At 38.8% G+C, this 14,811-nt stretch overlaps 1 protein-coding gene across 2 annotated transcripts in view; it reads left to right on the top strand.

Annotated features, from left to right (window-relative positions):
• The first annotated feature begins 3,331 nt into the window (after nt 1-3,331).
• The window catches only part of CUL3 (cullin 3), a 99,213-nt gene continuing 87,733 nt past the window's right edge, over nt 3,332-14,811 (top strand). Inside the window, exon 1 of one of the 2 annotated variants that reach the window (XM_036857251.1) lies at nt 3,332-3,844. In XM_036857251.1, the coding sequence (XP_036713146.1) occupies nt 3,779-3,844 (66 nt within the window). In that variant the 5' untranslated portion in view covers nt 3,332-3,778. The remainder of the gene's footprint in view (nt 3,845-14,811) is intronic. The other variant, XM_036857252.1, reaches the window with a different exon arrangement.

The raw sequence follows: 14,811 nt of genomic DNA, 5'->3' as shown, positions 1-14,811 counted from the left end.
TATAAATCTTCCTCTTCCAATTTCAAAAACATGCATCTTTCCCTAACAGTCTTTGTTGTTCAAAGCCATTGAACAGATCTTTCTAAATGAATTGGGAGGCTGTCGGCAGTTTTAATAACCAATATCTGCACAATCAAATCACCAGGTACGATACAGTGATTAATGTGGCTTGGTATCCTGGGTACCTAGAAGTTCATGGCCAAGAAGAAGCTATTGCCTTTCCCTGGCTTCTCACAGTCTGTACTGCCCATTTCTAAACTGGGATGTAGAAAAGAGGCTGGTCCACTCAGCCTCCTGACTTCTCTGACTGCACGTGCTCCATGCGAATAAATGGAAATGGGCCACTGTTCTCCTGTGTCAGGACATGGTCAGCGTAAGTAGGAATACCAACTGGCAGGCATGTAACATCTAGTGAGTTCCTAGTCCAGAGCTGCTTTCTCTGCTAGATCAGGTGGCAGGTGGCAGGTGGCAGAACAAGAAATATCCTGAAAGTTCATTTGCTATTTGCAAGTCAGGGAATACTACTGGACTAGAAGAATGGTCTACTGCTGCTTTAGAGAGTATTTCATAGACATTGTGAGGATGCTGATTTCCTAGAAAGGAAAAGCTCTGATTTCTGTACTGCAGTATATAAAAAGTTATTGCCAAATCCAACCTGGGTCTGTGGTTTCCAAATTTTTTTTTTTTTTTTTTGCGGCGGTGGGGAGGAAGAACTACATGTTCTGTGATTGCAGGTCTCATCTGTCTTATTCCCCTTAGTGCCTGACATATAGCAACCATTAAATAAATGTTTCTTAAATAAATGAATAATTAAATGAAAAAGTAAATGAGCAGTAGATTTTTGTTTTTATGGCAGTGGCAGACAAATTCATTTTGAAGAGTTTTTCTGGGTCTTTGTGGTTAAAAGCCTAGAGGAAGACAGTTGAAAGTGACTCTTTTAAATGCAGCTAAATTTTGCTTAAGCAAAACCAAAATATGAAAATCTGGGTTCACAAAACAAATTAATTAAAAGGTGATTATATGCTTCACAATTACATGGGAATATGACTTAATGCAGGGTATTCCTAAATGCTGGCCCATGGTGTTTTCTCAGGTTCACGCTGAAAGGAGAAAAATCAGCTCAGTGTATTGTTCTAAAGAACTGTCCTCTATTCACAAATTGACCTTCCTCCATTTCTGTGGTTAAAATACTTAACAACAACAACAACACAAAGATAATGAAGGTAGTCTCTACTTCCAGTTAGTTATTCCTTTTTAATGCTCTTAAACTTGCCAAAATGAAGTTGCCAACCCTAAATTGGTTCCCCAGCTTTTTGAAAAATACTTTATTGGTTTGTGAAATCCAAATAAGATTCATTTTATAAAAGTATACAGCATTTTTAAAGAAACCTACATATTGAATAAAGGAAGATAGTGTAACCTGGGCCTTAATTACCCAGGATGATAACAGCCAACAAGTTTTGAGTCGGTGTTGAGTACTGCTCTCAGGCCTTTTAAAAATGGTGCTAATCATCTAAATTTCATAGTAGCCCAAGGAGAAAATATTATTTTTATCCCCATCTTACAGATGAGGAACTCTAGACACAGTCCAGTCCTTGCCCCAAAAGACAGAAAATACAGCCAGTAAAATGGTAGCGATGGCCCCATATATTCTTAAATTACAAAGAAACTGAGCCATGTGACACTACAACCAATACAAAAACATTGGTTGTTAATATAGTCTAATTATTATAGAAATGGAGTTTCAGTCAGCATACAGATTATAAACTCCTATCCAAGACTCACAGTATTTTATATTTAAATCAGAATCCTCCCAATCTTACCTTATCAACAAAATTCTTGACCTATTTTTAGCTTCAGTATTTACACAGATACTGCTTCAAGCAACATCCTTGTTTCTTAAGCTCTGTTCTATTAGCAAATACCAGAAAACAAAACAAGAAAATATGATGTTTCTAATGGGGCATTTCAACCAAGTAGGGGGTGAAAGCACAACACTGGTAAATCTAGCTATCAGGATTAAGTTAATTTAGGGAAAATTCAACCTTATAGCGAACAAATCAAAAGGTATATTTCAGTCCACTTATTTAAAAAAAAAGTATAAAAAACCCAGTTTCCAAATGCTACAAAAGTATTACACTCCAGATATTTTTAAAAAGGCTTTAAAAAATAAATTTAAAAAGTATTACTACCCTAGCTTCCAAATGTAGATGCCCATCCCAACAGTAGGGTCTTATTTAAAATGAGATCACAAACTTTAGTGGGAACTCACATATTCCTCTGCAGAGTCAGAAATCCAAATATAACATCATTTGGGCAAAGAGGTAAATTAGTAAGTATAATCCATAATAAATGAAAAGCAAAACTAGACTTTTTGACCACAATGCCAAAAATTTTTTTCCCCAAGTTATCCGCAAACTGGAATCAAAGACAAAAATTTTGGCTTTCAAAGTCTATCATACTCTTGTAATGGTAAAAATGATTTGGCAGGTTAAGGATAGGTTTCTAATCATCCTATCTTCTACTTAACACCATTTACCAAAATACTGCACTGCGTTAAGGGAGTTATCTCAATGGCAACGAAAAAGAGATCTTAACACTAATAAGTTCTGGGTCCCTCAGAAAATATCAGTGAATCTAGAGCTTATGCAGTTTAAGGAAATTTTGTCGATTTCCACCCCTCAATCCTGACAGCTGGGGTGTGCACATCCGATCTGAATACTTTGTTAGGCATACAGGAACCGAATTTCTGACACTGCAGGCAACTCCTACACAAACTCTTCTTTCAACTTTCTGGCATCTGGTCAAGTACCCATCCCTAGTCCACATGCCCTAGAAAAACACAGGAACCAGTTCTAGGACGTGGTTATCCACCTAGCACCCCACGCTCCACCCCGAGACTACTAGCCTTCCGCCCTAGCTCAGCCCACCCCGGCCAGCCCAGCGCAGCAGAGCCGGACCCAGCCTACTACAGTCCTACCGCTCCGGCTCTCCGAACTTCCCCCGCCCACTCCGTCCACGTGAACAGGACCCCGCCCCCCCGCGCCGCGCTCCACCAATCAGCAGCCACCTCGCCCAAGATCCGGTCTCCAACGATCCCCTTTCAAAAAGTCAGCTTACACCTCCCGCCTCAGTCCCGCCCCTTTCCTACCTCCCCGCCCCTCTGGCCCCTCCCACCTCCCCAACTACCGGTTCCCCTCCTCCCCTCCCGTTGCCCCCTCCCGCTCCCAGGCTTCGCCCCGCCCCACCCGGGACAGAGCACTCGCCCTCTTCTCGCGAGATCTGAGCGTCCCCCCGCAGCGGCCGCTCGCTTCCCCTTCTCGTCCTCCCACCCCCCTCCTCCCAATCTCTCCACTCTCCGGCTCTCTTCCCTCCCTCCTCCCCCCTCCACCCTCTGGGCCGGATCTCGTCTCGCTGAGGCGGAGGAGGAGAAGGAGGAGGAGGAGGACGTTCGGCCTGCGCAGTGAGATGTTTGTCCGTCGCCGCCGCCGCCGCCATCGCGGAGGAGCGCGATAAAGGGAGCTGAGCCGGGCGTGAGGGGCATCCCGCGGAGCCGCCGCGCCAGCGCAGCCCCCCAGCCAAGCCCCGAGCTGCCGGAACCCGAGCCGCCGCCGCCACCGCCGCGGCCGCCCAGGGGCCGGCCAGCTCCCCAGCCCAGCCCGGGGGCCGCGCCGCCGCCCCCAGCGTCGCCCCTCGCCTGCCCGCCCGCCCGCCTTAAATGTGACACCGGCGCCTCGGAGTGCGACCCGAAGCAGCCGCCGGGGAGGGGACGAGCACCATGTCGAATCTGAGCAAAGGCACGGGCAGCCGGAAGGACACCAAGATGCGGATCCGGGCCTTTCCGGTGAGTCTTTTCTCGGCTCCTGGAACCCCGGGTTGGGGGCCCGGCCGAGAGCCGCACGCGAGGCCCGGGCTGAACTCCCCCAACAGGCCGCAGGCCCGGCCTCCCCTCCCCCACGCCGCCGGCCGCGGGGCGCGAGCCTTCCCGGCAACGGGGCGGCGCGGGGCCCCGGCGCGGCCGCCCTCCCGGGCCGTTCCCCGCGCCCGTCGCCCGAGTCTGGCGCCGCTCCCCCGCCCCGGAGCTGCGCCTCCGGTCGCCCTGCGGGCGTCGGCTGCGGCCGGGGCCCCTTCGCTGGTCCCAGAACCTCCCCACGCTCCTGGGGTGTAGGCCCAACCCCTAGTACTCCGCTCCCGCTCGGTTCCCGGGACTCCCAGCCCTGCAGGGATGGGGACTGTCGAAGTCCTCCTTGTATGGGGCGTGTGTGTAACTTTTCACGTGGGGGTTTCGCTGCGGTTGAAAAAAATCACCCAGCCTAAAAGATGGCCAGCCCAACGATGAAGGGGACTGTCCTCTCCCTCTCTTCCCCTCCTCAGGAAGGGCTGTGCCATCCACCTGCCCCCCACGCAGTGACAGTGCTTCCACGTAATGCTCCATAGTAATATACCAACAGCGTCCTGTGTGTTTACAGCGTCTTTTATCCACAAGCTTCCAAAGCACTTTACAAACTCTCTTGTGCAGGAATTGCCTTGCCAATCAAGGGGAAATAAGAGAAAACAAATTGGACGATTGGTTCTCCATTTCTGAGCCATGGAATCCCAAAAGAATGAGTAGTCACCACCCTGAGTTGCTTTACTCTTAGGGACAGCAAACGTAGTCTGTGTAGAAACTTTCTTTTTTAGCATTACGTTGAGTCATACCCTTGCAGTGTTTAGTATATAGGGTATAACTTTGGATGTCATATCTGATTCAGATAGCCAATGGCAAACAATTAAAGTGTACTGTTGGAACAGAGGAACTGGACATACTTGCTCACGTTGCTACAGTAACAGGTATATGTCAAGGTAGACAAACTAGCAATGGAACAGAAGATTTTAAAACAGTAAAACTAGAGAAAGATCTTGGGTTTCCTTTCTTAGAATCACAAACACAGTATATGATGCGAGGAGGGAAAAGAGGGTTTGTATTCACTTCATGAAGCATGCTTTTTCTAAAGTGTAGTTTGCACTTTAGAGGGAAGACTTACTAATATAATTGTCCTAGTTGAGTAAGAAAGCGACCCAGAGAACTTGAGGACCTCTCTGAATTCTTAAAATTTAGAAGAAGGAAATACACTTTATGCAGAACTCTGAAGTTGTAATAACATAAATATTAATATCAATATGAAGAGTCTAAAGGCTTTATGTAAATAAAGGTAGGATGTACTCAGGAGAATTAAATGTTTTGATGCTCATTAAAGGGATTTTATATTTTTGAAGTTTTTTTCCCTAAGTAATCGTGAGAAAGTACAAAGAAAGTGAGAAATGTTGACAGAAGAGAACTAATGAGCTTCATGTGCACGTTTTTACTTATAATGAAACAGTGAACTGGGTTTATGAATTTGTGAGTAATGTTAGTTCTCCTGCTAAACCAGTTCTGAATATTTTTAGCAGAATCTAGAATTACTCAGAATTTTAAATAGTTTAATACAAGAATTTTTAAAGAAAAACTAGCTATTCTTGAAGTCTGAGTTTTTCTAATTCAGATTATTACTAAAATGTGGAGTAATTCACATCTGACATCAGCTTACTTCTGTGGATATTCTGATTAACCAGTTGTACCTTTATGTGTAGTCAACTCGTTGATCTCTTGGTTTTGCCTGTTCCTACCTGTTCTTCCATTCCTTCATTCATTCAACAAATATTACTGAGGACTGTGTGCCAGGCACTGTCCTACGGTCTTGGGATATATCGGTATAGCTTGAAAGACCAGTATCCCTCCTTTCTGGATCTTGTATTGTTGGGAGAAAGTGGTGGGAGAGAATTTCGTTATTCCTTTAGCTGAAGAGTATAATAGTATGTGACAGGTTACCACATACTACTGAAACTGATTTTTTTTTAAGCAGCATTATGGTCATGAGCTACTTTAGACCCTTTCTGTCTATAACTTGTTGCCCTCTAAGTTTTTCTAAAATCCTTAAATGAAGTTTGTAAGTGGGTAGTGTTTGGTATTCAGTACTTAATATCTGCTAGTTTTTAAAAGCATTAAGATTTTTTTTTATTTCATGAGTGTTAACATCACTCATAAGTAGTTCCTACTGAAAAGAACCATTATATTTTTTAATGTATAAATTTTAAAGTCATAGTTCTTTGAACCTTCGTTAAGGATGGATACATACCTCAGTGGTGTGGTATTTCACTGATTAATTTGGTAACAGTGCTTCTAGACCTTCAGAATTTTTTTTTTCCTTCCAGGTTAGCAGTCTTTTACAGAACTATAGTCTGCATGGATTGCTAGTCAGAAGTAGTAAATGCATATTATTCCATAAAGAAAATATTGTGTTTATGTGTACTCATGTGTGCATACTTAAAACTGTTGTATTTTACATTACCATTTGAGATAGACAGTTACTCTAAGGGAAATTGCAGTGTAACCGAAAGCCTCAAGTGCTCTTTTCAGAGTGTGTTTTATAAAATTGATGTGTAAAAAGTATAAAAATATGTTTCGGGATTGTTTTGTTTTCATTGCAAAATAGTAAGTGAAGGTACAGGATATTTTGTAAATGTGTAAACCTACTCCAGCTATAGTCCCATCAGTAAAATCAGTTTCTGAGAAATTGGTTCTTTTTAAGGTGGGAAACAATGAAGAGCTTTCTGTACTTACAGACTGGTGATGGAGGAAATATTTATTCCAGTTTGTAAACTTTCCTGCAGTGGACAAAATACATACCATTTCACATCTTTTGGGGTTTTTTAGTACCCAAAGTAACAGCAAGGGCCACAAAACTTTTTTAAGGAAGAAGTCTGTAGTTGGGAAGCTTCTGGAAACGATATGGATTTGGACCAAAGAATGCTGCCCCCAGAAGTTCCTGGTCCTCTTTCCTTGCTGTTGCCATGTGTCTCACTCCTGAGCTTTTATTCCACTATGTAGGATTAGTTGCTGTCAGGTGAACCTTTTGTCCTTATCTTTGAAAAGCCATTACTCACCATCTGTACTGTCCACTGTTTGTCCACATGGGCTTGAAAAGCTTGATTGGTTTGGAGGGGATATGGTTGAATGGAAATACTGGTCTCTCCTCTGATTTGCCTTCTTGGCTGAGCCTTCAGAGTTTAGGAGACGTGTTATGAAAGTGATTGTCCTTAGAGTGTGATCTGGAAATGGTTTCAGTTATTGGTTCATAGAAGCATGCTAAATCATGATAATGAATCTCTGGTTGTGATGTCCACTCCATTGTTCTAGATGAGCTTCACAGAGCACCACCTGTGTGGCGTGAACAGTTACTGATGTAGAAGTTATTGTTAGATGGAACCCGCAAAATGACTGAGATTAGAAAGAGATGAATTTTGAGATCGTTTGTGATAAATACTTAAGAGCACAAGAATTTAACGACAAATGGGGACAGTTAATGTTTTTTTTTTTTCCTGGCTATAGTGATATTTGCTAGATATGGGGGAACAGCTTTGATCTTCAAAATAAGTTTCTCACTTAGGGAAAGTAGTTGTTGCCTAGAACTAGCTGGACTGTGCATAGAGAAAGGCTGAACAATAGTTTTGGAAATCACAGGGTGGGGAATTAACTCTAAGTTTGTTTTTCATTCTCTAGTATTTTGTTACAGAGATGTTATGGAGTAAGATATAACATTCATTGAAGTGTTGCTTTCACTTAGACTGATTTTGTTCTATTTAATGGTTTTAGGATAGTCAGCTGTGTTGTAGCTGTTAGTACCTCTCAGGCTTTAGAAGTTTAAAAATAAAAAGATAAAGTAGTTATCTATAAAAGTGTCTATTTTGCATTATCTCCCTAGAAAGTTCACAGGAGCCAAGAAAATTATTACTGCCAAATTATTAGTACTAAAGTTACTGAATTTGAAACAATTTTAGTAGTATAGAATATAATGTGAGAATTTGGCCTTTTAAATAATACACTAGTCACAAAGTCAGTTCTTTCAAACAAAATAAAGTGTCATTTGTACATCATTCATTCATTAAATGTAGCTAAGTAATAATAGCATTTCTCTATTTCAACAAGAATATATAATTAAGACTAGAAAAAGTAGTATGTCTTCCCTTTGTGTTATAAATTGGGAGACCTTAGAGAGAATTTTTTGCTGTTATCTTTATTCAAGAGTATCTGGGTGTTAACAGTTTTGTTAGATTTTTATAAAAGTTATTGGACAATTTGTAGTTTTAAATAATGGAACTTTGAAAATAGTTCTTGTTTGTCCATTGTGAAGTCAGTAAAAAAGAAAAAGTGCTACTAGTAAGAAATCACTGAGATAAAACATGAAGTACAGTTAGTGTCTTTCTATTGTGAAAACTATTCAGTAGTCTCTCAAAGCTATGAATTCATTTTAGTAGCTTTTCTAATTAGAAAAGTGATGCCTGTTCATGATAGAAAACTTAATAAATATCTAAATTTATAAGTAAGGAAATAAATATCACCTGTAACCCTACCACTTGGAAATAAAACATATTAACATTTTGATGTGTTTCCTTTTAATCTTTCATAAATGTGTAAGCACACAGTAAAATTGAGGTATGACCTTTTCATATGCTGTGTTTTAAAAAATATAGTATCTTACTGTACATTTATTTCCATGTTAAATATATTGAAAACATGATTTTGAATGACTGGGTAATACTCTCCAGTACCTTGGCTTATCCATTTCCCTACTGACAGGTATTTTGATTGATTCCAGTGAATTCATATTTTCTCTATTATAAAGAATGCAACTGTGACTATTTATTCACATAAGTATTTGAGCCCATCCATGATATGGAGTTACTGGGCTCGACATAATTGATACATATTACCAAATGGACCTCCAGAAAGGTAGGAGTAATAATAGTGCCACTCACGGAATGCTTATCATATGCCATACACTTTGCATGTGTAAACTAATTTCATTTGCACAACTCTATAGAATACTATTATTATCATCTTTTTTACCTAAGAGGCCTTGAGAGGTTAAGTAGTTTGCTTAAGATCACTTTGCTTGTAAGTGGCAGAACTAGGGTTCTTTCTAACCTAGGCAGTCTGGCTCTAAAGTGAATGCTTTAAGAATTAATTACATCTCTCAAGCTTGTATCAGTAACATCTTGTTACTTGTATCAGTAACATACCAGTAACATCTACCATGTCTTAGCTAACTTATCTTTAATTTTATAGGTGAAAAAAATAGTACTTTAATGCTTTATTTTGCATTTCTTTGCCTACTTGTAAGAGTAAAACTACGGATAGTCTGTAGGGAATTTTCATTTAGTTTTACATAGAGTATTCAACATATGTTTTAGAGGTATGACTAAAAAGTAAAGAGACTGAGAGCATAATAGTTAAGAGGGTGGGCTCTGGACTGTCAGAGTTTGAGTGTCGGCTCCACCTCTTTCTAGTTGTGTTATCTTTAACAAGTTACTTAACACTTCTAGCCTCAGTTTTCTCCTCTGTAAAATTAGAATATTTATAAGACCTATCTTACAGGGCTGTTAGAACAGGACCTAGCACGCAATTAACTATTGTTATACCAACATTTAGCCATGATTATGCCACAATTTATATATTAAAATTGAATGTTATTTTTGCAAGTAATTTTATTTAGTGTACAGTTATTTTAGTGATGCCGCCATTTTTTGGTGCTTACATTTTTAGAACTTCCATTTTGAAAAGCTTACAGAATCAATCTGTGAACCACATTAAGAACTCAGTGTCAAAGGATATAGGTTTTGTACCACTGGGGTGCTTCGAAAGAATGCCACCGGCTCTTGGGTGAGGGGTAGATTCAAAAGAGAAGATCCAATAGTGATTATCACATAATCATCGGAGCAAGTATGTAATCTTTCTGGGGTAACTTTATTGAAGGAGTAAACACTCATTTGGTGTGTACATTCTAATATGTACATTAAGTGTTTATCTAAAAATACATTTTGTTTTTATTTCCTTCCACCCTCTTTTTTGTTTCACTCATGAACTGGGCTGTGGTCCCCGCCCAAAGCTTATACCAGACACCCTTTTGAACCTGGAAGTACTTAGCATAGTGTTAGACACAGTGTGGGTGGTTAGTGAATGATCGATTAAATGAGAAACTAGTCCTTTAAGACAAACCATAGAAATTCATTACTTAGGTAAGTCGATGCAGGTAGTATTCCAGAATGTTTGAACTCTTTTCAGCTGTAAGTGAAGTCTTAATTTGTAGGTCATTAAAGATCATGTGGCACTTCCCTTAAAGGTTAGTCAGCCTAATCTCCTAAAACTGTAATGACTTGAAAGTAAAGGTAGCATATACTGGCAGTAACCTTGGATTGGCGTGTCAGAAGACTTAATCTCTGGCCTAGTCTTTTCTGTTTACTAGCTGTACTCTACATTTTATTCCTTCCACCATGACACCTTCCTCCCAGCCTGTTGACTATACATGGTGATCCCCTACATCCATTGCAGGTTGACTGCCCTGTATCATCAGCCTGTTCTGTGAATTCTTTTCATCTGAAATTTACCTTTGCCCTGAGGATACAGGCTTATATTCCTGAATTGAGGTATCTTTTTTCCTTATAATCCTTGAATCACTGGGCCCAGATGCCATTTATTGCCACATCTATGATCCTCTTGTGTCTTGGGCCCTTGTGAACTATTCTTTTGAGTGCTTCTTGTGACCATCTCCTAACTTCGTACACATGCTCCCTCAGTCACTGAAGACTTCAATACCTTATTCACATACATTCTCTCTAGCTTAAACTGTAACTTTATCCAATGCATGTGGACAGAGTCATTCATTTATTCATTCTAAAGTATATTTATTGTGTGTTCCTACTAGAGGTCTGGCACTAAATATACAGTGATGATCAAACAGATCTGGCCTCTTCTGTATTACAGCGATCTTCACTGTGTCTTGGAGCTTGTCATCCCGCTACTTTAGAAATTGTAAACTTCAATATTACATTGTATCCTAGCTCCTTCATTTATTAGATGTAGGACTTGAGCAAGTCACTTAACTTCTGCCTGTTTTGTTTTCTCTTTTGTAAAAGGGAAAAAACGATAGTACCTACCTCATAAGATGGTTGTAAGGATAGAGTTAATGCATATAAAGCTCTTAGTGTCTGGCACATAGTAAGCATTATAAATAAATACAAGCTGTTGTTATTTAATTATTCTATCCTACTTGTTGCTTGTTTCCTTCTCACATTAAATGTGCTCTTGGATTTCAAGAAGACCCCTTTCATTCTCCCAGGCTGTGGCGCCTGTTGCTAGTTGCCCCTTCTTTCCTACTGCCTCCCCAGAGCAAGGCCAGAAATATCAGCAAAAAGCATCTTGAACCATTTCATTCATCTGCCTTCACTGCTCATATTTTTTAGACTATTGTGCCCTCCTGGAGAAAATTCCAAGACTGTGGTCTCTAAGCTAGCTGGACTCTCAGTGCCTCTGGGCGATATTTTTGTGTCCCTGGTAAACTCCCTCTCCCCTTTCCTGCATGAGCTATTTCAGACTTTAATCACTGTCCTTAAGCTCTTTATTGAGAATTCTCTTATCTCTCTTTTTCAGGAAACTTAACTACTGAAGTTATCTTGTGTAAGTTCTTTCAGCTTGATTCTCTTTCAGTTATATTCATTAACCTGTATCTTTACTCATTCTCAACTCCTTCCCTTGGGTCTCAGAGAAGGAAGATGTTCCTTTTTCTGTCTTCCCTACCATGGTAACTACCATACCATCTCCCTTCATAGCCAAAATTCTTCAAATAGTATCTCCTTTATTGGAGCATGATTTTCTTTAGAGGAGGCAGCAGGTCTTTTTGTATTGATCTTTGTTAGTGCTGCACAGTAGTAGCCAATAATGTTGAACGAATAAACTGACAAGACTCTAGTTTGTTTTCTCATCTTTAAGATGGGAACTATGGCAATCTTTCTCACAGGTTGATTGTGAGGGTTAAAAGAAATAATGTCAGAAAGTGCTTGATAATAAACAGTGGCATCATTGAGACAGTTAAAATGATTTTCTAATCATAAAGTTAGTATTTTCAAGTAAAAGTAGTATGTTTCACGTAGGACATTTATTTTCAAACTCTTATAGGGTCTCCAGGACCCAGGAGGCCTAGGAGGAGTGGAGTAGATATCTTCAGAAGTTTCCCTCTCTAATCATTTAGAGCAGTTTGTACATTGTTCTATGTGTAGAAGATTTCTTTTTAAAGAGTTCTCTAACTATTGCTTTAAAATCACTGTCATTAATCCAGCCTTTTTAAAGTTGAGGAAAGTCCTACTTTCCCAAGTTGGTAACATTAACCAACTGGGAAATTGAGAACTGATCCTGTAGTTGTTGTAACCACTAATCCAGAGCTTTTGCTACTAAAAGAGCTTTTGCTGTTTATTTTTTTAAGTCAGTTTTAAAGTTGAAAATATAATTAAGTAAAATTTCTTAATTTGACTTCCATTTATCTAGTGATCATTGAGAAAGGAATGGACCTGAATTTGCTCTTTAAATGAGAAAGGTTACTGCTAAGCAAATGAATAAAGACTTCAAAGGGATATCTTTTACCTACTTTAAGAAAATACAAGATTCCTTAGAGACGGTTTTCTATAAAAGCAAGCCGTCATTGCTAAGAGGAATGCTTTAGCGTACTGATCGCAAGTCATCCTTATCTAAAGCAGCTCTTAACTGAGCAACACTTAGCCTTTTCTATTTGTCCTGTCCTCTTGAAAGTAATCATGAAAAATTCTTTTTCTCCTTTCCTTTTCAATTTATTAATAGTATGAGAAGTTGCTTTATAAGATGAGTAACTACAACTTGTTCAGTCTACCTTGTGTTAGGCTCTTTGAACTATAATTATCTCAAATTCTCAGAACAATCTTTAGATGTTACTTCTGTTTTAAATCTATCCTGGGGCTCAGAGAGACATAGTAAAATATGTGTATTACATATATACCTATGGAAGGGCAGAGCTGGAATTCAGATCCCAGGTGTATCTGTCTCAAAAATTCATGTTCTTTCCATTACACCACACTGCCTTAATTATATTCCGTTAAGAATTTGCTAGATTCTGAAATATTTACTTTCATAATAGGAATATATTGGAAAGTTAATTCTAAGCTTGCCGTTTAAATGATCACCCAGGGGCAGATCCAGGGCCCCTGAAGCTTATACACTGCAGTACTCTCTTTATAAAAAGGATTCAAAATTAGTTTCCAGATCTTGGAAGGAGCTTTTGCAAACTTTAAACCTCACTAGATTCAAAGTATATGCACCTCTCATAAGAGAATACAAGTTGTAAAAACTTTGAATCAATGGATGCCTATGTTGCTCAGTAAAATTTGAATATATAAATTGCTTAAGGGGGTCATAGTGTGTATTGATTTGAATAAAGCAGTCAAAATCATAACCAATAGGAAAGGTATATTAGTTGACGTATTTCTAAGTTAACACTTTCCTTTTTAACTTAAAGACTGATAGTACACATTTTTTAACTTTTTTCAATTAGAAATTTATCTTGTTAAATATATGTTTAGAAAAAAGTGATTTTATGTCTTTCAGAATGTATTAAGAAGTAGTAGGTTAAACAATGAAATGAATTTTGAAGTACAAGGATCAGGTAGTTTAAAATAAGCAAATGAGACATGAAAGAACTATATTATTTTGATGAATGTTATCATTAGCCAAAAAAACAAGTAATTTATTTGCTCCTATTTGTTTTCATATTTTAATTTTTAAAAGCCAGAAAGGACTTTAGAGAGAATATGTTCTAATCTTATTTAATATATGGGGAAGTGGAGAACTGGAGAGGGTGATTTTACCCAAAGGATACTTACAGCTTGAATTTATGGAAGAACCATGACTAGAAGCCTGATTTCTGGTTAAAATCTCTCTCCTCTAGACCAAACTGAAATAAGCATACAGCCTTAATAATTCAGTGTTAATATTAGCCTGTTAATTATAAATTGATTTTGTAGCATCAGACACTCAGGTGATTTGAGTTGACATGGTGTTAACGGAAGGGTCCTTAGCTCAGGACACGTGGATTCCTTCATTGCTCTAACTAGCTGAGTGATCTTGGATAAGCTACTTAGCTTCAGTTTCTTCATTTGTAAAATGAAGAGATTTTAATTTGGGGTTTTCTTAGGCTCTTTTCCACTCTTAAAATTTCAGTCTAGAAGGCGAATGCTGGTGTGTTCTCCTTTGCTCTAAAACATTTTGTGATGTTGCAAATGTCACCTATCTTTTCAGCCTTAGAATTTTCTTTAGAATAAGAATGGTATATTTCAGTGGTAATGATTAAATGCTAATATGAAGCAGTGGAAAAGTTAGCTATGTTCTTACATACTTCTTTTTGTGTAAGTTGGTAGTTTTAGAGAAATTTTGAGATTTGATATCAGATTTTTGTAATAATTTTATGTTATAGGCCTTTTGCTGTCATATCACATTTAGTTTATGGTTAGGTTCATTCAAAGACAGAGCTAACTGTGGCAATTTGTATTGTTTTGCATGTTTTTTTCTCTTTGGAGTGTGTGTAGCTGATTCTGGTATAAACTACTTTGTTATTGTCCGACAGTTTTATACATCTTTACACTTTATCATAGTTTTAGAAAAACTGGGTTTATCCATTTCAAAAAAAAAAAAACATAGCGATGTAAGCTAAAGAGAAGAAAGTATTGTCATTTTTTATTAAAATTCATAGTTTTAGATTGTTGGATAGAAATATGGAACTCAAACATGCACTTAGATATGAAGTATTTTTTGTCTGTAGCATTACTACTACTACTTTGAGATTCCATCCAAAAATATATGATTCTTGCTTTTCTATTATTTTTGTTTTCCAGATGAATGTTGAAGAGCTAGTTTATACACATGAGCCCTTACTA

The sequence above is a fragment of the Balaenoptera musculus genome, chromosome 7 (genome assembly GCF_009873245.2).
Source record: "Balaenoptera musculus isolate JJ_BM4_2016_0621 chromosome 7, mBalMus1.pri.v3, whole genome shotgun sequence".
Lineage (NCBI taxonomy): Eukaryota > Metazoa > Chordata > Mammalia > Artiodactyla > Balaenopteridae > Balaenoptera > Balaenoptera musculus.
The sequence above is the reverse complement of the archived record's forward strand: the minus strand, read 5'-3'. Positions and strand labels throughout refer to the sequence as shown.